The sequence below is a fragment of the Calidris pugnax genome, unplaced genomic scaffold, assembly GCF_001431845.1.
Source record: "Calidris pugnax isolate Ruff unplaced genomic scaffold, ASM143184v1 scaffold244, whole genome shotgun sequence".
Lineage (NCBI taxonomy): Eukaryota > Metazoa > Chordata > Aves > Charadriiformes > Scolopacidae > Calidris > Calidris pugnax.
The window spans coordinates 1,197,487-1,225,117 of record NW_015091141.1 but is presented as its reverse complement, the minus strand read 5'-3'; the positions used below and the strand labels follow the sequence as shown (position 1 = coordinate 1,225,117).

Here is a 27,631-nt window from a genome sequence, read left to right as displayed (position 1 = left end):
GCAAGCGGGGTGTGGAAAGGAACAGCCAAGTCAGCAGCACCCCTCTGAGGATGGCATAGCAGCTCAGTTGGTTTTGCAGACCCTCCCTCCAATGGTGCCTGCGATGGTGTCCGCACCAAGACCTGCCCCCAGCTGTGGGGCAGGACAAGCAGCAGCTCCATGGAACCCCGACCACTGTGGCCGGCACCCCGGCACCAGCTCCAGCTGACCCAGCCCCCGTGTCCCAGGGACAGCCGAACCAGCGTGCGGGGGTTTCCAGCCAGTCGTACCAGGTAGAGAGAGAGGAAGAAGAAAGATGAATTCTTGCTTCAGACTTTGGGGGGACACAAGCAGGGGAAATCAGGAGAATGTCTTCCGGGCAGCAGCCTTAGTGAAGGTGCAGAGTAGCCTGCTCCAGCCCTTCAGCCAGGATTTTAGGACATCCCTCAGCCAAAGTGGGGGAGCTCCTCCCCTCAGCAGTAGCCCGTGGGCTATGTGGTGGATCTGATCTGCCCCAGCAGGACACCCATATGCACTGGGACTTCAGCTGGGAGCAATCCTTCCTCATCAGCAGTCTCGGACGGCAGAGCTGAAACAAGAGGGAAGAGCCAACTGGGAGGATAAATCAAGAACTTCTACCACCAACATCAAAGTCTTCAAAGAGTTTTAAATGCCCTGCTTCCAGGGAGGAGAAATCAGGTGCCAAAGGAAGCCCTGGAGCCTCCTGCCTCAGCAGGCTGTGCAGAACCCTTTTTTGGGGAGCACAGATAAATCATGCCTCTCCTGAAGGCTGTACTTGCTTGGAGAAAGCATGTGCCTACTGTAGCCCTGCCCTAATGAGCATCCATGTCTATGCAGCAGTGCTGTCCCCCTGCTGTTCTGTGGGCTGCAGCTACTGAGAAGAGGGGCCAGTGAGCCCCTGCACCCTGTGAGGTGATGCCAAGCAGTCCCTTGGGCTGTGGAGAATTCTGGCCATGCACAACCAAAGTATGTTCCACCACTGACTCTTGCATGAGGACTGTTGGGTGCGTGGTTTCAGAGGGAACCTGGAGCAGCTCTGCATCTTGGGCTCCTGGGTGCAAGCAGCCCTGGGAGGAAGAGGAAGCTTGGGTGGCCCACTAACTTCACGGGCCATCTCATGGCAGAGGCTAACAGCCTGTGACAACCAGAACAAGAGGAACCAGGCATAAGAGTGTCCCTTCAGCTCAGCTGGAGGTGGGAAGGGGAGGTCCATATCAGGAGTGCAGCATAGGACCAGCTCATCCAAGCCCAGGTGGTCCCACATACCCTTTGCCCCTCAGCTTCTGGCCTCCCCCCAGCTCTGCATGTAAACGGTGTAGGCACCGCAGCATCTATGGGACCTGAAAGATGGCACTGCAGGCTCTCCACATCTCTGAAAAGCCAATTCCAGTATCTCCAGCAGCTTCACCAATGCACGGAGCTCCCTGACTATGACACTTGCGTGTCCACACAGACATCATCCAGTGCCTAGATTTTCACTCCCCAAACTCCCTTGTCCTGCCCCCTGACAGCGCTCCACCAGTCTCTTCAGCTCCAAGCTCCAGCACCACCCTCGGATGCTGGAGCCCAGAAGCACTGGGTCACCCATGGGATAGGGAAGTTGCCATGAGCTCAAAAGGGCAAAGCATCGTCCTAAAGCACTGGAAGACTGCGATGTAGGCTACAATACCTCGCTGAGCCATTCAATAAGCAAGGCAAGGTTTGTCAGGAAAGGAATATCTATTGTCAGAGCACCTATTATTTCTACTCATGTTTATTATGCCAAGACCGCTACAATCTCAACATGGGAAGATACTGATGTCTGTTTGAACTGGAGACTAATACATGGTGAAAAAGATATAAAAGACTAGAGGTGGATCAATGAAAGCTCTTCTCTCTTCTTGCCACCTCTGCTTTGTGCATCTCCTTGGACAGCCTTGGCCACAGCAATACTTCCCAGGAGAGCACGCAGTCAGGCCAACGCTGAAGGATACACACCAAGGCAGATGGTCACTTGGTGTCCACTCAACAGAAATAGGTGGAATTATGTCAGTTGGTACCAGCTGAGAATATAGGGATCTAGACTTTGTTAGGATGGATGATGATATATGGTGGCTCTCATCAGCCTGTTAACTCCCTCCAGGTCCTGCTGGCAGGGCAGGCCTTGGTGGACATGGGAGGGGAAAATGCATGCGGACAGGTAATGGCCAGGGGGTTGCACAGTATATCCCTTTCTCCCTGGTGGACACCAATCCACTTCCAGGGCCTGATTCCTCCCCATGGCACCGGAGCATCCCATGGGTCCTGCCCCAGGTGGCAGTGCTGGTCTCTGTAAACCCGAGGTCACCAGAGAATGAGGTCTTGCAAAAGCTAATTTGTTCTTCCTGGTGGATGTCCTGGGGCTGGTACCTATGTAGCATTGAATGGTTTCCACTCAGTCTGCCCGTATGCACATTGGGATGAGGGACAGAAGACTCTGACCTCCTGTTCCTACTGGGCAAGGAGAAGGGCAGAGAGAGGTTTGACAGCAGCACGTTCTAGGAGAGCAAGGAAGTGGGAGGCCCTGGACACTGGAGAAGGGAGAGCTGTCAACTCAGATGTCAACACTGGGCAGAAGACTTTGTTAAAAGGAAAAGAAAAGCCTAGAAAACAAGTGCTATGAACAGCATGCCTGGAGCAGGACACCAGTCCCCTTCAAGCCTCTTCAGGCACCCACAGGATCTCGCTCAGCTTCGCTCCTCATGAAAGGTTTGTCATTACTGTGTTATTTTTAATACACACTTAGAGAAAAAGACCCACACGCACATCCGTGCGTGCACACACAAAGGGAAACCATTGCCAAAATATACACTATAGACAGAAGAGTCCGTTCACACTATATATATGTACAGAGTTTCTGGGCGCAGTCTGGCAGCGCACAACCAGGCTGGGGCTGAGCACGGGGTGGGATGGGGTGGATGGAAACTCCTCAGGGCTTCACACACTTCCCCTTCTTCTCCCGCCGCTGCAGTTTCCGAAGGCGGCGTGTCCAGGCATCCCGCCACTGAATGACCAGGCTGTTCTTGTCGGCCATCAGTCCCGGCCGGTCAGTGGAGTTTTCGCTGATCCCCATGACCAAATACTTCTTGCTGATCTGGATCTTGGGGCACTTGCAGGACAGGTCTTTCAGGTGGATCCACAAGAAGTTGTCACCGCGCTTGACCCGCTCATCACGGCACTTATAGACAGAGAGGATGTTGATGGTGAACTTGGCCCAGTTGGCCACTGTCTCCATTTCCAGGATGTTCACCTGCACCACTGAAGGAAAAGAGGGGGAGGCAAGGTGACGGGAGGATGCTTTGCCTTTGTCCCCAGAGGAAGCTTGGCAATGGGAACTGCTTGTCCCCAGAAGCCCCACCCATCGCACCTTTGAGAGGGTTGAACTGGGAACTCCTCTCCATGCTGGGTGCTTCCCATCCCCTGGGATGTCTGCATCTCCCCCACCCATGGCCATCCTGTGGCTGGCCCTTGCCTGTCTCTGTGGCAAAGCCCAGTGTGGCCCAGGGAAGGAGGAGGTCCTTACCATAGTCCTTCTTGCAGTACTTTTTCATGTTAATCTTGTAGTTGCCCTTGGCTGGCTTGCAGTAGGTGTCACAGTCTGTGGAGGAAGAAAAGAGAGTTGAGCACTGAAGGGCTTGAAGCATGTGGGGTCCCGTCCCACCGCAAGGGAAGAGGGAACAGCAGCAAGACTCAGCCTGACAGAGGTTGGGGGGTGCTTCACATCCTAGCACTCTCCAGAAGGCTCCCGAACCAGGGGCTGGGCTGCTGCTGGGGATGAGGGTCCAGCAAGTCCAGCTGCCCCCCTGCAGCTCACAGGGGCTGGGCCTTCAAATCCCAACACAAACACTGACACCACATCAGCTGGGAAGAGAAATCAAGTGGCTTTGCACCCACAGAGCAAACTGGGTCACCTCCTGTGGTGATGGTGATGGTGTCCAGTGGGATAGATCAGCACAGGGGCAGCGGAGGGAGCCTGGGGACTTTCCTCCAGGACTCAGAAGGGCGTGGATGGGAGAAATGCAGGTGAGGTGATGGTGGCCACTACAGAGACCAGGCAGGAACCAAAGACAGTCAATCAGGACAACTGTGGCTCTGCAAACCTGGGCAATGTGGGGAAGAGAGGACTCAGCATGAACTCCACCACTGGCCCCACGGGGAGGGGACCCAAAGGAAGGTCCAACCCCAGGCCAAGGAGGTCGTGACCCTCAGGGGTGGTGGGAAGCACCCTCATGGGGCAGCCACTCTAGAGACCTGTGCCTCGATGGTGTCCTAAAAGTTGGGGACTCAGGCCAGGAGAAGCAGTGGTGTAAGGGAAGTGGGTCTGCTCTGTTGAGTCACTTCTATGCCCAGAGCATCCCCTGCTCAGGCTGCTCCAGCATGGCTGGGTAGGCCACCAGCCTGTCCTCCACCCCATGCAGCATCCCTCCCTGCTGTCCCCCAGCTCCCGGGAGAGACTCATGTCCTCAAGGAGGCTTTTTACTTCGCATTTCTAAAGACCCCAGATTTGCATCTCAAGCAGAGGGAGGGCAGGGAATGCCTCTTTCCTTCTCCTCAAAGGCTTTGATCCCAACAATTGCCTGAAGCAGCCTGGTTCTCCTCCTTTCTTTCCCCCTGCCATCTTCCTTTGAACATCTCAATTTGTCTCTTTCCAAATGCCATGTTTTTTCTAAGCCCATCTTTCTTCTTTTCTCTCCCTCTCACAGGTTCTCTCTCCAGCTTGGCCCTGTGTCCCAGGACAGAGCCAGCAGTCCCTGAAGTTGTCTTTGTTTGCACGTTGCCACAGCGATCACTGAGGATGGAGTCGAGGGTCGGGGAAGATGGGGAATAACAGTGCCCTGTGCCAAGGGGAGGAGGAAAAAAGAGGAAAGAAAGAAGTCCAGGAGCACGAACTTGCCCTGGGCTCTGCTGCTCTCCTTTCTGCCCAGCTCCTTTTTATCAGGAACTTTGTGCTGCCTGTTCCAAATTTGTCATCGACAGAAGCGGTGCAGCACGAAGCTAATTCTTGGCAGAGGAGTGTGAGCCCTGATTCTCGGCTCAGCAGCCCCCTGTGCCGGTGTGCTGCCCCTCTGCCTGGGCTGGCAGTGCTGCCCCGGCCCTGCTGCAGCCCCCGGGACAGCGGCGGTGGCTGCGGAGGGGACGCAGGAGGGGCCGGGAGGGGGTGGCTGCTGAGTGCACTGGTGCTCAGCTGCAGTGCCGAAGATGCCCCCATTCACTGCATCCCCTGGGATGTGCTACAGCCCCATCTCAGACACCACTGCATCCCCTGGGATGTGCTACAGCCCCAGCCCTGACACAATGCTCCATCTTTTCTTGCTACCTTAAGGGGACTTCAAAAGGGACCTCCCCCTAATTTTGGGAAGTGCCTGGCAGGAGAGGTGCTGTCTTCCTCTCCAAGTAGAGCAGAGAAGCCTGTCTGTGTGCCCAACCAACTGCCCTGGCATGGTGTGGGGGACTACCAGGCACTTTTTTTTCGGGCTGGGTGCAGGGGTGCCTGCTTCAGGGTCCAGCCTGGGTCCTGGCACTGTGCACGCCTTGGGTGAAGATGCAGGACCCATGTGGGTTTGCAGTGCCCCCACCGCTGGAGGAGGCAGATGGTGCCCAGCGAGCCCACCACGGGCATCTCCCGTCTCCATGGGGAGAGCATGTGTGAGAGGCGGCAAGTTTGCACATCTGGTTTACTTCTCCTGAACTTGAAAAAAGAAGGAATATTTTGTTTTAAGAGAGATGTAACTTAATTAGGTGTTATGGCTGCAAATCTTTTACTGCTGACTTTGAATTCCTTTAAAGCCCTGTTTTGCACTCCACAAGTTTTGTTAATTTTGCTAACGGGGAACAAGGATTTTTTTTTTTTCCCCACTAAGTGGAAAATATTTTAAAATAATAATAATAAAAATTACGAGAAGTGGACCCAGGACGTTTCTCTGCTGAGCCAGTTGGCTGCTTGGGCAGAGAGATCAAAGCTGGACCTCAAAGGCTCGGGAGGGTCAGAAAGGCAGAAGAAAGCTGGGAAGAGTGATGCAGAGGATGGCAATGTCAGCGAAAAGCCTGGACGCAGCCAGGGAGGAGGATGGGGAGATGGGGGAAGCCCAGCACCTGAGCACAGCGGCCCCAAACAATGTCCCCCTCTTCCTGCAGCCTAGCACCTGCTGCCAGAGGCAGGGAGGTGGGGAAATGGGGGGAGAAGGGGCTCGGGGGCTTCCTGGGGTGGGAGGACCATGGGGCCCAGGGCGGGGTTGAGCCCCCTTGGAGTGTGTTCTGCTTGTGGAAGAGCCCGGGGAGTTCCTAGGGGAGGTGCAGGCAGAGCGCAGGCAGCAGGCAGGGCGCAGGCAGAGAGGCAGGGCGCAGGCAGAGAGGCAGGGCGCAGGCAGAGAGGCAGGGCGCAGGCAGAGAGGCAGGGCGCAGGCAGAGAGGCAGGGCGCAGGCAGAGAGGCAGGGCGCAGGCAGAGAGGCAGGGCGCAGGCAGAGAGGCAGGGCGCAGGCAGAGAGGCAGGGCGCAGGCAGAGAGGCAGGGCGCAGGCAGAGAGGCAGGGCGCAGGCAGAGAGGCAGGGCGCAGGCAGAGAGGCAGGGCGCAGGCAGAGAGGCAGGGCGCAGGCAGAGAGGCAGGGCGCAGGCAGAGAGGCAGGGCGCAGGCAGAGAGGCAGGGCGCAGGCAGAGAGGCAGGGCGCAGGCAGAGAGGCAGGGCGCAGGCAGAGAGGCAGGGCGCAGGCAGAGAGGCAGGGCGCAGGCAGAGAGGCAGGGCGCAGGCAGAGAGGCAGGGCGCAGGCAGAGAGGCAGGGCGCAGGCAGAGAGGCAGGGCGCAGGCAGAGAGGCAGGGCGCAGGCAGAGAGGCAGGGCGCAGGCAGAGAGGCAGGGCACAGGCAGGAGGGAGGGCGCAGGCAGCAGGCAGGGCACACCACTGGGGCCAGCCCTGCCCACAGCACAAGCACGCTGGAGGAAGGGTGCCACAGGCAGAGCTGGGCAGGGCAGCATCACCTGCCCCATCTCAAATTACCCCCAGCAAAGGGGGCAGCAGGACCCCAGCCAGGTCCCCTGCTCCCCCATCACAGGCTCTGGGTAGAGGAGAGCTACTTTGTATTAAAGATATTGGAGCTAGAAGCCAGAAATCTTAAAACAACTAACTCACAGATAAAACTAGAAGCAGTTTAAGGCAGACCTGCTCTGCTAAAACAAAGCAAACACCCGGGTCTGCAGCGAGTGCCGTTTATTTTTACGCAGCTGAAAATATAAGACATCACTCCAAGACTGTTCCTATTTATAAAGCACTGGAGGGGAGTCACCTTGATTAACTCTGCTCCATGTGTCACTCTCTGTTTGCAATAAACCCGTCCAAATCCCCCTTTCCTCTCCCTTTTTTTTTTTTTCCTTTTCACAAAGCCTGGTATTCCCAGCTCCCGCCCTTGCAGCAGGCAGGGCAGGCAGGAGCAGAGGCAGTGGTGCTCTGCCCTGTCCCACACAGCCCCCCCAGCAGTGTTACCATCACAGACAGCTCAGCTCTTATGGTCAAGATTCACACCCCACCAAGGACCAGGTCTCCTCCACTGCCGCAACGTGTAGGAGAACCTCTGCCAGATCCATGCAGATCCACTCACATCCCAATAACACCTCCCATTTCCTGGAGCCTCTGCGGAGCAGGGCTGGGAGGGCTGAAATGTGCCCGTGGGCGCAGGGACAGTGCTGGGCTGTGCAGCACTCCCAGCCTCAGCATCAATACGTGTGATGTGTGTGTGTACAGGGGCCAGCACTGCTTCACAAGGAGCTGGGCTACCAGCTTCCTCCCACATGTGTCACTCCTCCACCCCCATCCGCACCCTTTACTCCGTACCTTTGACAGCCCTTGTTCCAGTCCCCCTCCTACAGCCACCAAGTGCCTGCATGCGGCTGCAGGGACCATGCTGGAAGATGTCACCAAAAGGTTGAGGAGCACATCACAGACATTCACCAGCCTGGGAAGGGGCTATTGGCATTTTCCACCCCCAAGGCAGGGTGGCTGTGGAAAGGAAAACTGGGGAGAAGGATGCATGCAGGGCACCAGGTCTCCAAGGAGTGTGCTGGCTCTCCTGGGATGGACATACCCCAAATAGAGCATGAGGAATCTCCTCATTAAATATGGGCATGGGGAGCTGGAGGTGCCCCTGCTCTCCTCCCAGGACCACATGCCATGGCATGGACTGGAGGATGATGCAGGATGTCTATTCTCCCACACTAGCATGAGGGGAGAAGAGCAAGGTCTTGCAGTGTGAAGCGTGACCCAAGGAGGAAAAGGCCTGCTTCTTTCCCTAGCTTCTCCCCCTCAACATGGCTTGGCATCCCTGCAGAGGTACAGACACTGGCATGGCTGGGAACAGCCACACTATGGTGCCAACAGGACTGCAGGAGGAGAAGGGGGAGAGAAAAGCCCTGTTATGGCCCCATCTGATGCAGGGCCATGCGTGTCTCTGAAGAACTGGACTGGCATCAGCACAACCCATGCGCTCCCACTGCTGTGACCACCATGTAGGGCACGGAGATGCCAGGAAGACAGATGAGATGGCAGGGGGTGGCTGATGGAAGAGGGGCAGCTGGGGAGTAGATGCAGAGCGGATGCTTTGCCTCTCTGCCATGGCGTCTGCCAGGCCACATCCTGCAGCGCCGGGAAGGGCCGAGCGTGGCGGCGGTGGCACCGAGTCCAGAGGCCGGCGCACCACAGCGTGGTGCTCTCAGCATGTGCTGTGTGGGTGAGAGCTGAGGGCACCTCGGTGGGGCCCTGGCAGCCTTGGACCCTGACCTCCTGCTGCAGGCAGCACCCACTCACCCACCAGTGCCCAGCCCCAGCCGAGCCTCTGCAGCAGCACGAGCAAACCTGCAGCGTGTGTGGAGAGGGGACCTCGCTGCTCCAGCCTGGGGAAGGCGGCGCTGGAGGAGCTCTAAGGACAGCAGCAGAAATGCCTCCCTTGCCCCTGCAAAGCCTGCAGCCTGCCACTGGAGCTGCCCCCCTCTTCTGCTGGGTGACAGCAGCAGTGACATTGATTGTCACATGGTCCCATCAAAGCTCAGAGCCAGGACAAGCAGCTCAGACTCAGACACATCACTCCTCCAGAGCTGGGTGGGGTGAGCCCCATGTCACCCATGTCCCAGGGAGACCTGGCAGCCCCAGCACCGCTCAGAGAGCCACTGCCCTGCAGAGGTAAAAGGCACTGGAGAGAAACCTCCTTCACTGGCACCAATAAAAAGGAGATTAAAAAAAGCCAGCCCCCAAGCACCCACTGAGCCACAGGTGCCATAACGCCACAACCCCTGCCACAATCTGCTGTGGGGTGGCAAGGTCCTGGCAGGCTGCAGCCCCTGCTCTTCTGCTCAGAAGAGATGGAGAAAATCCTTTCCCTGTGGGCTTGGCCCAGGACGTGGAGTACTCACCTGCAGGTGCCTCTGTGCTGGTGACCAGGGAGGTAGGATTGATGGCAGGGATCTCTGGAAGAGAAAGGGAGAGACGTCTTAAGGAAAGGGGTCCCCAGCTCTGGGGGTGACACCTGGACATGTCACCTTGCAGAAGGCTTTTTTCTGCAAGTGGGGTGCAGAGAGGATTTTGTGGGTCACCTCCAGCAGTTTGCTAAGAAGGATGGGATGAGTCTGACCTGAATATCACAGGCCATTAAATAGACACTGAGATGCCCAAACTGAGCAGAGTAAATTGGGACAGGCTGAGATGCTGCAACCCCCAAGAACCCGAAGTCACTGCTTCAGAAGACACATGCTCCAGGGATGGATGCTCCCTGGATGCTCAGCTCACCTGAACTCTGTTTGGGCATCAGATGGATGCTCGGCTGAGCATGCTCCAGGCTGCACAGCACAGGGATAAATGTGGGTAAAGACCACACTGTCTCAGGACTCCTGGCAACAAAACCTGGGGGAAGTTCTGTCCTAATTCTGTCCCCAGGAACAACAGAGGGAGAGGAGCCAGTCCTGCCAGCTCATCCCCATTGCCACCGCTCCAGCAGTGCCAGCAGATGCTGCCGGGTGAGTAATTGTTCCTCTGCCGCTTGGATCAAATTCAGAACCACTGCAACAATAAACGTGGTTTTATACTGACCACAGGATCTGGCCTTGCCCCAGACCTGCCACACTCAGGGTTCAGCTGCAGCTGAAGACACGTCCCAGAGGAGCTGTGTTAGCTGGCTGAAGCACTAACTCAAGGGGTCTTTCAGAGCCTCCCGGGCTGGGTGCCCCCAGAAAGTTACCCAACCATTCTGCCTTGACCACCTCCTGGAGCACAACCAGGTGGATGGGCAGCTCCTCAGCTCTCTTCCCACCCACCACAAGGGACCCTGAGGAGAGTATCTCCCAGTGCTGGCAAGGGTCCCTGAGCAGAGGCAGGGCATGGTGGCACTCACTGATGCAGGGGGCCACGGGTGAGCGGCTCTGCTGGTAGCCCTTGGCACAGCGGTTGCAGGTGAGCCCAGTTACGCCGTCCTTGCACGGGCACTGCCCCGTTGTCTGGTTGCAGGTCTTGCCGGCGGCGCCGACAGGGTGGCAGTCACAGGCTGGGCGGGAGAGAGAGAAGAGGTTACGTGAGAGGTGATGCACAAGGCAAACCCCCAACTGGATGCAAGATGCTGCCCCTGGAGAGACGAGGGCGACGTGGCTCCTTCCAGTGCACTGGTGGAAAGCAGCCACTGGGGTCAGCACAGCCAAGATCCATGGGTCCAGACTGTGGCCCCACGCGTGCTGCGAGCAGCATGGGAGAGCACATGAAGGGTTTGGCAAAAGCATGGCCTCTGCTGATGGGGATGCTCAGGATGAGGCCCTGGAGACCCCACAGCTCACACAGGCACTTGCGGCTGCCAGCTGGCATTTAAGGTCTGGACACCAGTAGAACAGCTTCTTCCTGCCTGCTTTCCAGGCAGCAGCTCCGGGGACAGCCCAGCAGGTGTGAGGCAGGAGGAGAGGTTTCCACAGGCAGCCCCACGCCTCCTGCCAGCCTTGTTCTGTGCAAGCAATGGGAATGGGGCTCACATGGGGCCATGCAAACCCTTGTTCATGGCCAGGGTGGGACTGAAGGCACTGCAGGGGCAGAAAGTGGACAGATAAATGCCCAGGTCTGCTCTTCCCCCAACTCAACCCTGGGGCAATGCTCCTGTCGCAGCAGTAAAAGGCATTTTCACAGAGTCACCAAGTCCCTTCCAACCACAGAATCACTGTGATCATTGAGTCCAACCTCAAAAAAACCCAAACCAAACCAAAAAACAAACCCCAACAACAAAACAAAAAACACAACACCCCACCACATCACACTCACCCACAAATCAATAATCCTGGGCATTAGAACATGCCCTGAAGAGCCATGTCTACACATTTCTTAAATCCCTCCAGGGATGGCGACTCCACCACCTCCCTGGGCAGGCTGTTCCAGTGCCTGACCACTCTCTCAGTAAAGTAATTCTTCCTAATAGCTAACCTAAACCTCCCCTGCCCCAACTTCAGACCATTTCCTCTCCGCTTGCTCTCCCACTTCTGAGCTTTCCAGTCCAAGGAGCTGAACCAACACTGAGCTCTTACACAAAATTCAGCCTTGTTTTGGTTTTAGGATGGTCTGAAGAAGATTTTCTTGGTGCTTCCCAAGCTCATGAGCCTCAATGCCCATCCTGCCTCCTGGAGATCTCAGCCAAACTATGTCCTCATGGCTTTCCACCACAGCTTCCCCAGGGAAAAAGCCACACCGAAGGTGGGTGAAAGTTGGGTCTCCAACCTCAGAACAGACCCAAAGTGACTCTCCATCACACAGCACTAGGTGATGGGACCCACCAGGGCTTGCTTATGAGGGAAGGAGAAGCTCACTCAGAAGAGGATCTTCCCATCTGCCTGCCCTGGCCTGGAGAAGGTTATCTCGGCCTCCATCAGTGTAAGAGTTGAACGTGATTCCAAAGCAAAACAAAACATCTCCCTCCCACCCTGCCCCGCCTGCCCTCACAGCCCCCCGATGTTATCGTTTCCCTAATTTTCACCAGATGGGACTGGTGGGAGCACCACAGTGCTGCTCCTCAGCCCCCCTCCTGCACGGCCAGAAACCAGAGCAAGCAGCCTCTAATGGGGACCAGATGCTTCATCCTTATCAGATCTTGGCTGAGACTGGAAGCGGACGTCTTTCTGACAAGGATATTTTGGGGGCTCAGCTGTGATAACAAATGGCAGCGAGCAAGGGAGTCTTGGCATGACGTGAGGCCGTTGGAAACACAGGATCTTTCTTCAGCCACAACAGCCTTGTCGCCCGCCAGGGCGTCTGAGTCTCCCTGCTGTCCTGCAAACACCCACCGTCGGACCACTGGGGACCCCCCAAAGGTCCTGAGATCAAGGCATGCTCCTGCCCTGGGCTGTGAGGAGCAAAGTCAGCAGGGATGGTGCTTGGCCAGCCCTGGATGACCCATGGGAACAGCACTACTGCTTTGCCTGGAAAAGGACAATGGACTAACCACCCTCTCTTGAATCACTGTGCTCTGGGACGTTTCAGCTGCTTCAGGTGCATCTGGATGGTCTCCTTATGTCTACTCCTCAGGGCTCTTCTGCACAGCCTTGGCTAGGTCCTGCAGCACTTGGAGGAAGCAGGTGTCTTTGACGAGCTGGCAGGTACACCTCTTGGAAACCATCCACTGTGGTTTCTGTTAGTGGGGCTGGGCATCCTCATCACCACCCGTGCTGGAAAGGGCAGCCCGGTGCCACCAGCATCGCTCCGGTGCTGCCCTGAACGAGGGGCTTTCACCCCACCACTGGTGCTTGCAGTGGTCCCAGGGCCACAGCACCCAATCCCAACCAGTGAAGTCCAGCCCACCCCGGAGCAGCTGGGCACGAGCATGGCCAAACTCCCACTTGTCCGAGAGACATAACCGCACAGGAAGAGCTCAGGGGTCCCTGCAGCCATCACACCTGCTCTGCATGCAGCAACAGACAGTCTGTGCCTGAAAAGATTTATGGCCAAAGGCACACTTCCAGCCAAGATTTATACAAGCGCTTAGCTTCACACGTTGTGAATAATCTCTTGGGCCTCAGTGGTGTATTCCTGGTGTAAAGTCGAAGGATGGACATAAATCTCAGCGCAATCAGGGTCCAATTCATCTAAGCAGATCCCTCTTCATGCAGTAGAAGGCAGCCTTCAATATCTCCTGATGTTTTACCTGGATCAGCAATTAAGGCAGTTTTGCTCATCTTATGTCCACAACAGATGAACTTGGTCTCTACCAGACCACCCTCTGGCCCCTCACCCCACCGTGGTGGGATTTCCTGCAGTCCCATGAAAATTCCATCACTCCAATGGGAAGGGCATCCCAGGCAGCACTCGGTGCTTATCTAACCAGTCCCACAACCCAGCATGGCTGCATCCTATCACTCCAGCTGGAGGATCTTCATCCCTCCTGGTCCTGCCATGATCCACCAAGGGGGGTCCCATCCCGGGACCCCATCCTGGCAGCGGGGAAGGCAGGACAGGCACAGCACAGCTTCCTGCCTGCTGCCCACACACCGAGCCCCGCGGCTCACAGCCCCGCTGGTTGCCAGGATCTGGCCCACAGTGCTTGAATGGTGGATTAAGTCACTAGTTTGGAGCTTAACTCATCGAGCTGCTCTTGCCAGAAAGCATGTCTTGCACCTAATATTGAGAGTATTTTTGCGTCTTAAGGCTTAGCTGCTACTGCTTCACCAGTTTTCATTGGAGAAAGCTCACGGTTTACAGCTTTGTTTAAATTACAGGGATTAATGCACAACCATTCTTTATTTGACTTTTCAATTACCACCATTGAATTAATCCTGTAGGTTGTTCTGCCTTTTCCATCCTCCCAGCTTTTCCGTCTCGCAGCATCCAGCGGTGACGCCGGCTGCTGGCGGACCAGCAGTTGGATGGAAGAGCTTGCGTCCCACTTGCCAGCCGGTGGCCGAGGGCTCCGCTCAGTTGCCAGCAGGAGATGGGGCTTTGTGCAATCTGCAGTCGATATTTTGGTATTTTTTGATATTTATTTCAAAGACTTTGCCTCCCAGCAGAGACGAACCATGGTTGGATAATTATTTAGTAACGTGCTTTGGGGTTTGTTTAATAGTTCCTGGCCTCTGGGGTAGCATTTTGCCTCCTGAATATGAACTGAACTTCATTCCTAGTGCCTGCAAAATCTGCCTTTGCTGGGATGCTCAGCTTCTGCCCTGGCCCAGCACTGTGGTGGGTACAAAGACCTTTGTTCGAAGCTGCACGTGTCAGTTCACAGCAGCTTGTTCCATGCCTGCTTTTAAGATCTGCTGTCATGAGCCTTACTTTTTCTTTTCTTTCTTTTTTCTTGCAAGAGTTCAGGTATCTGAGCTGTAGGTACAGGACACATCTTTGGAAAAACCAAGCCCAAACTCTCTTGTCGCGTCTCCATGTACTTACATATCTCTCTGGCAGCACCAGTTCCCATTCACAGCACCAGGCAGGCTCCCAGGTCCTGCTCCAAGGAGCTCCCAGTCCCAAAGGATCCACCACTGGCTAAGTACAAGAGAGGGGTGGAAACGCTCCTGCTTTTCTGAAGGAGGGGCAGCCAAAGAAGCAGAAGCATCAGGGATTTTATTATTAACTCAGGTCCCTGAGGTGGAGCCAGGAACTGGCCCCCAAGACCCAGGGTATCGCCTTTGCTGCCAGATCCTCCTCAACATATGCACCGTGGCGGGGGATGGCCCTTTGCACATGTTCATCTGGCGGGGCTGAACCTGCGCAGCATTTCCAAGCCGCCGGCAAACTCCGCCAGCCCTCCGGAAGCGGCACCCCCAGCCCGGGCTGGCAGAGACCTGCCGGTGGCTTGGCATGGGGACAGGCAGGGGAGGGAGGTTTCTCTGCCTGGGGGGACCTGCTGCAGCCCCCGGCTTCTCCACAGCCCAGGCATCGCCCGCTGGCACTTCTCCTGCCCAGGAGCGTCAGTCCTCACCCTGTCCCACCAGCTCCTCAGCAACCCGGGATGCTCTGCCAGCCTCCAGAGGAGCCACCTTGAATCTGAGAGGCTTTCCATCACCTTCATGCTCCACCATTGCTGCCCGGCCAGGATGGTGGAGCAGAACTTGCCCTGACAGACCGCAGGCTCCTGCCTGCATTAGGCAGGAGCAGGCAGACGGAGGCAGCCAGGGCCCCTCTGCTTCCTCCACCCTCAGCCCTGAAAACGGAGGGACCTGAGCCACAGCCCGGGCAGGAATCCCCATACCCACCATGTCCCCAGTCCCACAAACCCCTATCCACACGTTGAGCCGGACCATATTCCATTACCCTCCTCCCTGCTTCCAGCACAGAGACAAATCCTGCTTGTTTTACTTACTATTATTTTTTTGCTAAGAGCTCTTTTCCCTGGCTGGAGCAGAAACTGAGGCCTCAATGCCCATCCCAAAGGCAGCACTAGGGACCCCAGGTCCCACAGGGAGTTAAGGTCTCCCTTAACAAGACTTCCACTTCGCTTGGGATTTTATCAGATAATTTGGTGGCAAAAGTAGAAAGAGCCGGTGGACCAACAAAGAACAGAAACTCCTCATTCAGGGAGGTGTGGGGAGGTTGGGTGCTGCTTGCAGACCATGTGAAGTGAGGTGGAGGCGGCACAGCCACCCCAGCACTCCTTGAGCCCCAGTGCCAGTCGGGGTGAGCCAGGGCTGCCTGTGAGCCCCCAGCACTCAAGGAAAATCCTCATGGAAAAGGGAATTGTACTGCAGCTGCCCCAGTCCAGCAGTGCCGCAGCAGGAGCTGGGGGCGGCTGCGATCCCTCCGTGGCCTCAGTCAGAGCCAGGACTCCTTGCAGGAAGGGAACACAGCCCGGGACGCTCTTCTATCGACCTTGGGGATGTGCTGCTCCTCCTCTCCCAGTGCTTCCCAGTGTCAATCCAAGGATGCTGGCACCTGGCACAGCTTTGGGACCTGGCACAAGCCCCATCAATGGGAAACCCTTGCTGCAGTTGAGGGGCTGCTGTAGCCCATAGCCACAGATATAGCTGTGACATGGCTTGGCCAAGGCCATGGGGCTGGGAAGTAACACGTGTTCCCCTGGGGACACAGGCTGCCGAGGTGGGACTGGCCAAGTCAGCTGCTCCGGTTATTAAAAATGATTAGCTCGCCATTTGCTAATGAGCTGGCTGCGGGCAGGGTTCCCCCTGCCTGTGCCCACTCAGCCGTGCTCCCACTGCCACCACAGCATCGGTCAAACGTGGGAGGGTTCTCCCTTTACTCCGTCCTCTCCACTGCTCCTGTGGGAAGAAGGATGGGGAGAGGCAGGGGCAGCTCACACAGCACGGGCAACGGCAGGATTTTACTGATTATATCCTGGAACCAAATGAGCCATACCTACAAAAAACACGAATGCACCTGAGAAGGGAACCCCAAAGGCCAAATCCTCCAATCCACGTCTGTAGCCACAACATTAATGGTCCAAAACCAGCTCCAGCGGTTCCTGTAGGCCCTACATAAACAAGCTACAGCATCACTTCCCAAGTCACAGGAGATAGGACAAAGGGGAAATGGCCTCAAGTTGCCCCAGGGGAGGTTTAGATTGGCTATTAGGAAATATTTCTTCACGGAAAGGGTTATCCAGCATTGGAATGGGCTGCCCAGGGAAGGGGTTGAGGCACCGTCCCTGGAGGTGTTCAAAAGACGGGGTGACATGGTCCTCAGGAATATGCTTTAGTGATTTTTTTATTGCTTATTTCTTATTTAGTTTTTGTCAGAGTTATGTGGATGGGTGGACTAGATGATCTTTAAGGTCCCTTCCAACCTAGATGATTCTAGGATTCTATGATTACGTCCTCACAGCAGCAAAGGTGCCCAGAGCCCACGCAGCTGCGCTACACACCGGAGGGGATGCCACAGTCCCTTCTGTGAGGGATTTGTAATCTAAGCTGGAAAGAAGGGGGATCAGGGATGAATTCCTGGCCTCAGAGCAGCCGTTGCCAATCTCCTGCCTGCTCCAGCATTTCAGCCTGGAACCTGCCAGTCCCTAGGGATGGGCAAGGTGGTTTCTTATCTCAGTTTCTTTGGTGAAGCTACTGTTTTGAAGCTTCATGGAAGAAAGAGGCTCCACAGAGAGGCCTGAGCTGGGAGAGATAAGAGAAACCAGACGGGCTTGGCCAGGAAGTAGAGGAGGGAGAGGAGAGGTGCAGGTCCCATGTCCTTTGGCAGGCCGGGGACCTTCTGAGATCAAACTGCAGCTTTACGGCTTGAGCCAGTGGGGCTCCTGGCCAGCTCTGGGACAAGCTACCCTGCTCGCAGGCACCAGGAGCTATGGTGTTCAGCATCCCCCCCAAAACAGGTCCCAAGAGCCACCCCAGAAATGCATTCTGTGGGGCCCTGCACCACAGACCAGCAGGGAGATGGAAACCTCCGTCAGCGTCCTCAGCGCCCCCAGGCAGCTCCCCCCCCCCAAATCGGTCATTTTGTGAAACAGCTTGAATGCTTCCAAGCATGCCTGTAGCTTAGACAACGTCAGTGTTAGAGACAGGTTTCCAGCGCATTTAGTCATGGCGCCTTCTCCAGCATCTGCCCAGCATCTCTCCGAATACCACCTGTGGAGACCATAACTGTGGCCACACCTGGACCTTCCAGGGATGGACGGGGCTCCTGGAGCCTGATCACTCCCTGTCTGTCATCCTCCCCATTCCTTGGGGAGATGCTGGGTTTGAAGTAATGTCCCTGCCTGGTGCCCTTGGTGTGACCAGGGTGATGGAGGCTGGAGGTGACCAGCAGCTGTCAGAGGGGGCAGCCAGGCCCCGAGCAGAGCAGAGGGATGTCCCAAAGATGGGAGGGAAGAGCAAGGAGACCAAGAGAGATTATACCATCTGTGCCTCCCACACAAAGAACCTCCAGCTTACCTTTGCAGGCCTTGCGGTCCGTGATGGACTTGCTGAGGTCCCGGTAGAAGCCCTCCTTGCAGTAGTGGCAGTGCCGCCCTGCAGTGTTGTGCCGGCAGTTGAGGCAGACGCCACCGCTCTTGCGCCCCGACAGCTTGTAGAGCTCCATGTTGAAGCGGCAGCGCCGGGCGTGCAGGTTGCAGTTGCAGGCTGCGAGGGAAGGGGAGAGGGTGAGGGCTGGAGGAGTAACCTGGCAGACCCCCTGGGTGGGCTGGAGCTGCCCCGCTGCCCCCCGCTGCTGCCGGGGGCCAGGGCTGCCGGGGGAGCAGGACAGGCACGGCACGGCACAGCTGGCCCCAACGTGCTGTCCAGATGTGCAGCATCCACTGCCTCACGGTGCTGGTGCCAGGAGGTCAGGGTGGAGGAGAAGGAGCACATGTAGGGACGGGGCAGCGCTCGGCTAAAGGCAGAGATGTGCGGGATGGAGCGATGCAGCTGGGAGGTCCAGCAGCACCAGCCAGGCACCTGCAGCCCCACTGTCCCCCTGCCTCCTCCCCGGCAGCAGCCCCAGGGACAGAGCCCGGCCGGCTCCGGGCAGGACCACCCACCTCGTGCCAGGGGCTGCATCAGCATTGCCCCTGCTGCCTCACGGGGTGCCGGCAAGGACCCCCCAAACGCCTTATCTTTAAGGCTCTACCCTGCATAGATGAGCATACACACAAAGAAGCCCACAGAGCAAGTCACACGTGCACACCCACACACACACATGTGCGTGCACACTCACACCCACAAGCTCATGTGCACACAAATATGGACACATTAACATGCCTGCACACAAGTGTGCACCTAAATAGCCACGTATCATGTGCACACATGCATGCACACAGATGTGCACAGAAATATCCACATACTGTTTTATGTGGGCTCACACTATTGCGTACACAAACATGCACACGTGCAACCACACACATTCATACACATGCTCACATGTACATACATACACACGCACGAGTACGCATGCAGAAACGCTTGCACACGCGTGTGTGCTCCTGCAAACACACATGCACGCTATTTTTTCATTAGCCACAGGAACGGCGCAGCCCCCCCGGCCCAATTCCACGTGTGCGAGATAAAAAGGCAACGCGCTGCCCGCTCCTGCTTAACGCTCTCACAAAAAGATAATGGGAACAAGATTTCCTTCGGCAAAATGTGGCGCCCTCCTCCCCCAGTGCCGGCCCCTTCCCCACGCCGGTAAATTGAGGTTGGGTGAGAGTTTTTCCAGGCGTACTGTGAAATTCATTAACGTGTCAGCCCAGATTTAACTGCTGGGGCCTGGCTTGGCGGTCGTGTGAAGTCGCCTCCCCCCCGGCCGGCAGCGCCGGTGGGAGCTTCAGCCCGCGCAGATCAAACGCTGCCTCGTCGCTCCGGCCTCAGAGACGCTGGGGGAAGAAAGCCGGAGCAAACCCCAGCCCTAAAAAAAAAAAAAAAAAGAGCTTTTTTGGAGGCTTAAAGGAGTTAAGGGGCAAAACTAGACAAAGGGCGCCCAAAAAAAAAAAAAAAAAAAAGAGCCTTTTCGGAGGCTTAAAGGAGTTAAGCGTGAGGCTGGTGCCGGCCTCGGTGCTGCCGGCACCACAGGCTCAAACCTCAGCTCCCCCCGGAGCTCCCCCGAGTTATGAGATTAGTGTAAAAATCACATGGCAGGCATCAAAATAACAGCCTGGCGTGGTGGTAGGTGCCTGTGGGGGTTTGTGCCTTTTGAGATTATTTTTTTTCCGAGGTGCTGGTGAAAAACAGGGACTATTGAGGCAAATTCTGACACGGGGCTAGGCAATGGGATGCAGCACCCGGAGGGAGAACATACTGGGACCACATACTGCCCGTGGTCCCAGGCAGCCTAAGATGCTGCCGTGCCAGGGATGCTGCCGTGCTGGGGATGCTGAAGCTCAGCCAGGCTTTGCCAGGGCCAGGAGAGATGCGGTGAAGTACCCCAACACCCAGGCTGCTCTTGCCCTCACCAGATAATGGGACAGGGACAAGCTGGGGTGGTTCATGCGTCTGAACAGAAGCACATAACTGCAGCAAAGGAGCAATTTTGGGAGGGTGTTTCCTTGCATCACTGAAAGGGCAGTTGGGTCACCCCACAAGGCAGTTTTGCCATCCCGCTGGGAATGCTCAGGGCTGGCCCCGTGAGCCCCCCGGCATCCTCCGGGGAAGAAGAGGGGATGCCAGCCCAGAGGGGACATGTGGGCAGTGGAGGAGAAAGGTCAGGTAAATGATTTGCTGCCCTCAGCGCGGGCCTCCAGTTTAATTGGTGAGAGAGTAACTGGCCGTGGACTTTTCACGGCACCACCGACCCTGCTGCGGGCTGGGTCCCTCCCAGCTGGCACATCCCCATCAGCCATTTTCCTGGGAACCTGCCACAAATCCTCCCAGGAGCCAGCTTTTGGGGAGAAACCACCTCTTGCTGCCCAGCATTGTCCCTTCCACCTGGAGGCGGCGATGCTGCCTGCTCTGGGTTGTGGCTCCCAGCCCGGGCTGGGTGTCAGCAAAGCACCCCCACCTTAGTGGGAGCCCAGGCAGGACTTTGGGACCATCCTGGCCAGCCAACACGGGAGACGTGGCTGGGCTTGGCCAGGCTGGGATGGGTGGCTGTCCCCTGCTCGGGGACAGGGTCACACCAGCACACGTGACCGTCTCCTCACCCCCCCAACGCAGCCATCCAGCACTAATCGGGGCAGACGGGTCCCCCCTCTTTACCCGGCTAAATACTTGCACTGTTCCTTAGAGCTGACTCGGTTGCAAGCTCTGTCTGTCTCCCGTTAATCACTAATTAAAGGCTTGAATGTTCCCTGCTGTTTGGGGTATTAATAAGAATTTAATTGCACAGTTTGGGGCTAATTACGTGGTAGCTCGCTTCCGCCCTTGTACAGTATGCCCAATTAAACAATCATATGATCAATTAAACAATCACAAGATCTAATAATTTGCAATAATAGACTAATTAAACATTGACACCTTGCAATGGAGCAACCTTCTGTCCCCCTTTTGATGGTGTTTGAGCCCTTGCCCAGGCCCTGGCTGCCCCACAACCTCTTCTCCTCCAGGCTGCTGCGACAGAGCAGCCTGGGACAACGGCACGAGGGGCTTTGGGGGTCCCAGCAGGGGACAGGCAGCGCCGGGCACTGGGGCACACGCGTGGCCCATGGTGGAGCCTGCAGGGCAGCAGCAGGGCTCACCGCCCCTACGAGTTCCCTGGGAATAATTAGGGAAGGCAGCCGGCTCAGCGAAACCCTAGACTGGCCGCTGCTGCCAACCCACAGTGGATTCGAGCTACGCCCCTGCTTTGGCTGGAGCAGAGCCCGGCTGGGGTGGCGGGGCAAGATGGGGCTGCACCCCCGCCCCAGGGACAGGATGGAGACCAGAAAAGCCCCTTCCCTCCCATCCGCACTGCCCCTCCACCATGGGGAAGGTGTTCAGAGGGAGGGGGGCTGGGGCTCACACTTCTGCCGCCAAGGAACAGGAGGAGAAGCAGAAGCAGAGAGCCCTCCTCGAGGGGCTGCAAGCTGAGAACAGGGGTGTGAGGGACAAGGCTGAGTCCCTCCAGCCCCATCTCAGGAGGAGCAGGACTCAGGATGGTCAGATGAGTGTTAATCCCCTCCCCCGCGGTGGCTGTCTGCACTCCAGATCTGCTGGGATGCTGCACCCCATGGGGACGGGGTGCCCAGGCAAGGCTGGCAGTAGGATGCGCCCGCTTGCCTACCTCCAAAAGTCATCACCTACCACAAACCCTGTCACCTGCTCTCCCTGGGGAAGGACCGTGGCTGCTGCTGCTGGGAACCTGCCGGTTTCCAGCACATCTGCTGAGGAGAAGGAGAGGAGCACCCCACTGCGGAGGATGTGGACGGGGAAGGGGCTGCAGATGTGACTGCCAACAAGCAGCACGGATCCTGCTCTGTGGGACAAAACAGCCCAGGCCAGCTCACTGGGGGATTTCCAAGAGCTTTTTGGCATGGGAAGCACTGAGACAGAAAAAGAAAGCAAACGTGTACAGGAAGGGGCAGAGGACACAGGGGAAGCACTTGGGATCCTCTAAATTCCATCACGGCTCCAGGGCTGGGTGTTTTCAGGCTGTGGCATCGTGGATCGATCAGCACAGCCCCCCCCCCGCCCAAAGCAGAGGGATCAGCAGCCAGCGAGGGCTTCCCAGGAGCACGCAGCCCCTTCCCTGCCAAGCCCCCCAGATCAAAGTGAGCCCCGTGCATTATCCCGGTGCTCCGGGGAGCGCTCCCGCCGCGGCTGCCACAAAGGGAACAAGAGCTCCCGCATAACCAGCGAGTGCATCAATTACTTCCAGTGGCTGCCTTGTGCTAATCCGCTTCCCCCCACTCCCCAGGCCGGGTGTTTCAGGGACAGCCTGCCGAGGGGGTGACCGGGCTGCCCCCAGCAGCCCTGCGTCTGCGGGCAGGGACGGGCAGCGGCGGTGGGAAGGAGGCGGCGCGAGTCTGCAAGAATAAAGCTGATGCATCACACAGTGGGGTTTGGGATTTCGGTGATCACGCTCCCGCTGGCCACTCTGCCGGGATTATCCTTCACCGGGCCTGACTCAGGCTAAAAGCTGGGGGGACACATGGATGGGGACACAGCTCTCTCTTTCCTGCCCTTCTCTTTCCCCCGTTTCAGGCAGGGCACACCAGAGGGCACATAGAGCATCACAATATTGGCAACGCAATCTCTCTGCTTGACACACAGCCCTTTTTGGGGTATTGGGAGAGACCCCTATGCCCATGGACCGATGGCACGACTCTGTAACCACCAGGCATGGGGCCACACACCCTGCGGCACGGAGCTGGCACGGAGCCCTCTTGCCAAGCCAGCAACGTGGCAAATGCACTGTCACCATCCTGGCTGCGATATCTCCAAAGCTGCCTGCTTGCCAATGTCACGCTGGCCCCCAATAACACTGCAACATGGAGACGTACCCACAAACGCCACGGCCACCCTACAGCAACTGTGGTGGGGTGACACCCTGCACTGATGCTCACACCTCGGGTGTTGCTGGGCAGTTTCACCTCTGCATTTCCCCACACCAACCAGAGGCAGAAATAAGAAGTTTGTCCTCACTCCCAGCTGCACGGATGGATGTCCCAGCACCATGACACAGTGCAGGACGTTAATTTGTCCCCATGCTGGAGCAGGCAGAGATCCCCATATGCTGGAGGGCGACAAACCCCCATGCAGTGTGCGGGGGAGCACAGAGGTGACATCCCAGCATGACCTGGGTCTGTACCAGCCCCATGGCTCCATCTGGATCCAGTTTTGGGGTGCTGCAGCCCCCTGTCCCTCAGCCAGTGTCGGACACCTGCATCTATCCACACTCCTCCTCACCCCCTCCCTGGCCATGCGTGACCTTCCACCACCACGAGCCAGCACCACGGATGCCCAGCTGCAGGACCGGAGTCCGAAACCTCGAAGCCCCTGGGCTGAGCAAAGAGAACTTCCCGGGCGGCCTCTCCTTTTAATTGGTGCTAATTGCTGCGTCTGTTCGTGCTGGCTGGGGAGATGTCATTGTTGAAAGGCACAGAGGGGAAGGCTTGGGGAGCTAATCCAGCTTTCAGCCGCTAAGCCCTTCGGAGGCGGGTGATGGAGAAGCTCTTTCACGTCCCTTCAGAGAGGGCACAAAGCCCGAGAGGGGAAAGGGAGAAAGAAGGGGAGCGAATCAACAGGAAAAACTACTTTCACACACAGCTCAGGGAAAGGTCTTTGTGCACCGGGCCTGTCGGGGGGGGAGCTTGGGGAGGGACTGTGCCGGGCCCCCGCCTCCTCTGCTTTCTCTCGTTTATCTTTTCAGCCCCATCTGCCAAAAGGGTGACGCAGCTGGGGGCAGGGATGCTCAGGAGCACGATCCTGCAGAGTGGGACCCTTGCCCTGCGATGGATGGACAAGATGGGCAGATGGACAGGAGATCTGCAGATGCTCCCCCAAAATGATGAGCTTTCTCCAGTTTAACCCCTTCTGGGCCAGCAGAGCCACCTCCGCTGCCACCATGCTGCTTTACTGGAGGATTTGGTGGTGAGGAGGATGCGGAGTGTTGTGCTGCAGGAGAGGCAGCCATTGGGTCAGGGTCCTCCCTTTGTCCCAGGGTGGTTCCATAGTTTCACCCACCAGCTGGAGCCCTCTCCTGCCTGACCTGCAGCAGCTGGAGGCAGCAGTCGTGGGCAGGGTTGGAGTTGAGAGTGGATCTTTTTTCTGAGCTTTGCTCCAAAACTCATCTTTCTGAGACAAATGGGAAAACGTGAGGACTGACACAATCCCACAGGGCATGAGGTGGTTTAAAGCATCGGCTCTGGCACTTGCTCTGACTCTGCTGCCTTTTTAGCCATTCTTAGAAGAAATCTGCTGTAACATATATATATATATACTTAAGCCAACAGCTGGGATCTCAACAAGACATCGATCACAAATACTAACAAGTCCCTCTGACCTCTGGCACATCCACCGAGCCTTTCAGAGGCTGATTAATGGTACAGCCTTCCCTTGTCTCCATCTTCCCGCCACCCCCTGGGACCCAGGCTCCAGTCCAGGAGGAGCGAGAGGCTGTTCCTCCCTCTCCCAGACCTTCACAGGGCTCTGACATCCCCCAGCCCTATCCCAAATCATGACAAAAGGCAAAAACTTTCACCAAAAGCCCACAAAGATTCACGAGGGGGACAGTGAAGCAATGCCAGTTTGGTGTTTGGGAAATGTATTATTTCGATGATGATATTTTTAACTCGTGGAAACCTTTGCAAGGCCAGACAAGCTATAACCACCACACAAAGCACCACGCCAGACTGAACGTGAATGATAAAGTGTTGAATTGGGGTATCTCAAGTATTTCCTTAGTCTCTGACGGGTTTTGCTGCTTGCTTCCTGCCCCAAAGCACATCTTGCAGGGGACGACCACAATTCCCTCTCCCAGCCCAGGGACCGCCAGTTTTCTGCCCAAGGGAAACATGTCCAGCTGGGCATCCCACATCCCATAGCAAGGTTTTTTTGACCAGCTGGAAGACACCAGTGATTTTTTGGAGGGTTTTGGTGCTTTGGCTCATGGTCAAACCACCACAGCCCTGGGGGGGCACCCATAGGAGAGACAGGGCAGATGCTTGAGCCTTTCCCAGCCCTCCAGCGAGGAGGATGCTCCCCAGCATCTCCGGACAAGCATGCTCCATTGCTTTGGCTCAGCACCCATCATTTCCTCCCTCAGTGACTCGCTTTGTGGTTTCAGCCCCAGTAAAAAAAAAAAAAACAAAACAACAAAAAAACCCAAAACCAAACCAACATTAAAAATCCACTCACCCAGACACTCGTTGGCCTCGCGGGCGCTGGCCCGCTGCCAGGGCCGGTCGTAGTGGAAGGGCTTGCAGCGGTCGCACTCGGGACCCTCCGTGTTGTGCTTGCAGTCGCACACCAGCTTCTGCTCCTTGTCCTTCACGCAGCGCGCCGCGTGCCCGTTGCATTTGCAGCGCCCGCCGACCTGCAGCTCCCCCACCGCGTAGTAATAGGGGGTCGAGCTGGTGCCGCCCCCCTCCTCCTCACCGGCGTCCCGGCCGCCCAGGTCACGGAAGAGATGCGGGCGGCTGAAGACCACGCGGATGTCGGTGGCTGTCACCCAGTCCTGGAGCACGGGGCTGCTGTCGAAGTCCTGGGCAGAGGGTCGCCCGTCGAGGGTGCTGAAGGCGATGAGCCCACCGGTGAGGGGGTAGAGGTCAGTGAGGCCGTCGGTGCAGAGGGCCTCCTGCTCGTTCTGCTTGGTGACGGTGGCTTTGCTGGGTTTGCCGTAGATCTTGCGGCACTGGGAGGAGTAGTACTGGTACGGCACCCAGGTCTTGCCATAGTCCATGGACTTGAGGATGGCGGTGGACTCGGGCCGGGGCGAGCAGAATTGGAGGCTGACGTAGACCACCTCGAACTTCTTGCCGAGGGAGAGGGTGAGGGTGACGTTCTGGGGCGAGTGGTGGAGGGTCTCTGAGCGCCAACACGTCATGTTGGAGGCGGTGTTGAGGTCGGTCAGGTAGGCAGGTGGGTGGGCTCGGCGGGGGTCCGAGGCGTTGCAGTGCCGTGTCGGGGGCTTCCCACAGGTGCTGGAGGCTTGAACCTCCTTCCCAAAGGCAGCATTGACGAATTCAGGGATGCAGCGGCGAGGGGCACCGCTCTCGTCGTAGCAAGGGTCTGGGGGGGTCTGCTGGGCTATGAAGGGGTTCACTGTCTGGGAGAGGCCCAGCATGGCCGTGGTGAGGAGCAGGCGTAGGAGCTGCTGGACCTCCATCCTCCCAGGGCAAGGGAAGCAGCTCCTCCCTGGGGCAAGAGCAAAGAGAGTGAATGGCACTGGCAGCCCTCTGGGATGGGGAACACCCCACATCTGGCCCTCAACTCATGCCCACCTTTCCATCCCACATCTACTGGTGCAGCATACTGGAGCAGGGCAGGGAGGCGATTACTTTGCAGTGCCTTCCCCACAGCAATCCCTCGCTGCTTGTCAGCAGGAGCAAAAACACCACTGGAAGTGGCAGAAGGAGCTGAGGTTTGGAAGGAGGGGGTTGAAATCAGGGTCTACCCCTTCCCTGGCTGCTCGCAAACTCTCTCAGGAGAGACAGGAACGTTCACACCTGCCAGAGGCCCTGGCTGTCACGCAACAGCTCAGAGGCCCATCACCTGCTGAGGAGAGATGGTGGAGAAGAGCTGGGGAGACCTTCCAGCTGCGACAGTGGCTGCAAACCTCAAGTTATCCAACCGCAGCCTGAGACAGCTCCCACTAGCACAGGAGAAAGGAGCAGCAACAAAAACACCTTGTGGGGACATTGTGCAACAGGCAGGAGCTCGCCAGGATGAAGTCCCAGGGCTCAGCTGGGGCTGGTGCCACTTTCCCTGCCATGACAGAGCCCCAGCAGCATTCTGCTGGCCATGAGCACAGTGGCTTCTCCGAGCTGGGGGCTGGATCCCTTCCAAATCCCACAGCCACACCACCTCCAGCTAAAGGAGGTTACTCTGGCCTCACCACCAGGAAACCCAGGTCTGGGTCTGGCCTGGTGTTAATGGAGGGAAAATCAAGGACCAAATGCAGGGCTTGGCTGGGCTCCTCTCTGGGCAGCTGCAGCACGGGGCCAGGGGATGCTGGGTGGCTTCCAGGGGACACGGCCCATCTCCTGCACTGCTAGCTTGGAGAGTGGAAGAGGGACTGTAGGTCACAACCCCTCCTACTGACTCTGGCTGCAGCAGGGGCATCCCACAAGCTGCAGATCGGCCATGGCCCATCCTGAGCATCGTGCCAGCCACCACAATTCACACATCCTCTGGAGAACAGCCCCGGGCTGCAGCTGGTGGTAGAGCCCTGAGCTGCCCGGCTAGGGGATGGCATCAGCCTGTCACAGTCACCACCCTGGGCTCTAGGCTCCACCAGCCTGTGCCACAGCCAGGGCAGGCAGAGGAGATCCCCTCCATCATCCCCTCTCCCACTAGTAAATCCTTACAGGGAGACTTGGGTTTTGCATTTTGCTCTCAGGAACAAAGCCTGGTGCCGGCAGCACGACCCAGTGTGGCAGAGGCTGCACATCTGCAGACCCCAACCCCTCTCCTGCCTGTCCGGCTGCCCATTCTGTCCAGAAGAGGCTGGCAGGGGACAGCCTGTTTCAAATGATCTGCCATTTTTTGTTGTTGTTGTGTTTTTTTTTTCCCCTTCTGCCAAAAAAAAAAAAAAAAAAGTAGCGCGTTTTTTGGGTAAAGGATTTCTACTTGATTATGGTTGTTGAGATTTATGTTAGTTCTGGGCCTAAT

General features: G+C 57.0%; 1 protein-coding gene across 1 annotated transcript; it reads right to left on the bottom strand.

The window, feature by feature from the left end:
* Positions 1–1,737: 1,737 nt before the first annotated feature.
* Positions 1,738–26,147, bottom strand: NTN3 (netrin 3). Its single transcript, XM_014958682.1, has 6 exons — positions 25,157–26,147; positions 17,843–18,031; positions 10,387–10,536; positions 9,413–9,466; positions 3,542–3,616; positions 1,738–3,276 (listed from the first exon to the last, which is right to left on the bottom strand). Exons 1-6 carry the CDS (start codon positions 26,124–26,126, stop codon positions 2,948–2,950), a joined length of 1,767 nt encoding a protein of 588 aa, XP_014814168.1. The 5' UTR covers positions 26,127–26,147; the 3' UTR covers positions 1,738–2,947.
* Between the last annotated feature and the right edge of the window lie 1,484 nt (positions 26,148–27,631).

Excerpts from the sequence above, each read along its gene's own strand:
- NTN3 (XM_014958682.1), bottom strand. The coding sequence starts at position 26,126 with ATGGAGGTCCAGCAGCTCCTACGCCTGCTCCTCACCACGGCCATGCTG. Across the intron at positions 18,032-25,156 it reads CGAGGCCAACGAGTGTCTGG|CCTGCAACTGCAACCTGCAC; the intron begins GTGAGTGGATTT and ends CTTCCCTCGCAG. Across the intron at positions 9,467-10,386 it reads ACCCGTGGCCCCCTGCATCA|AGATCCCTGCCATCAATCCT; the intron begins GTGAGTGCCACC and ends TTTCTCTTCCAG.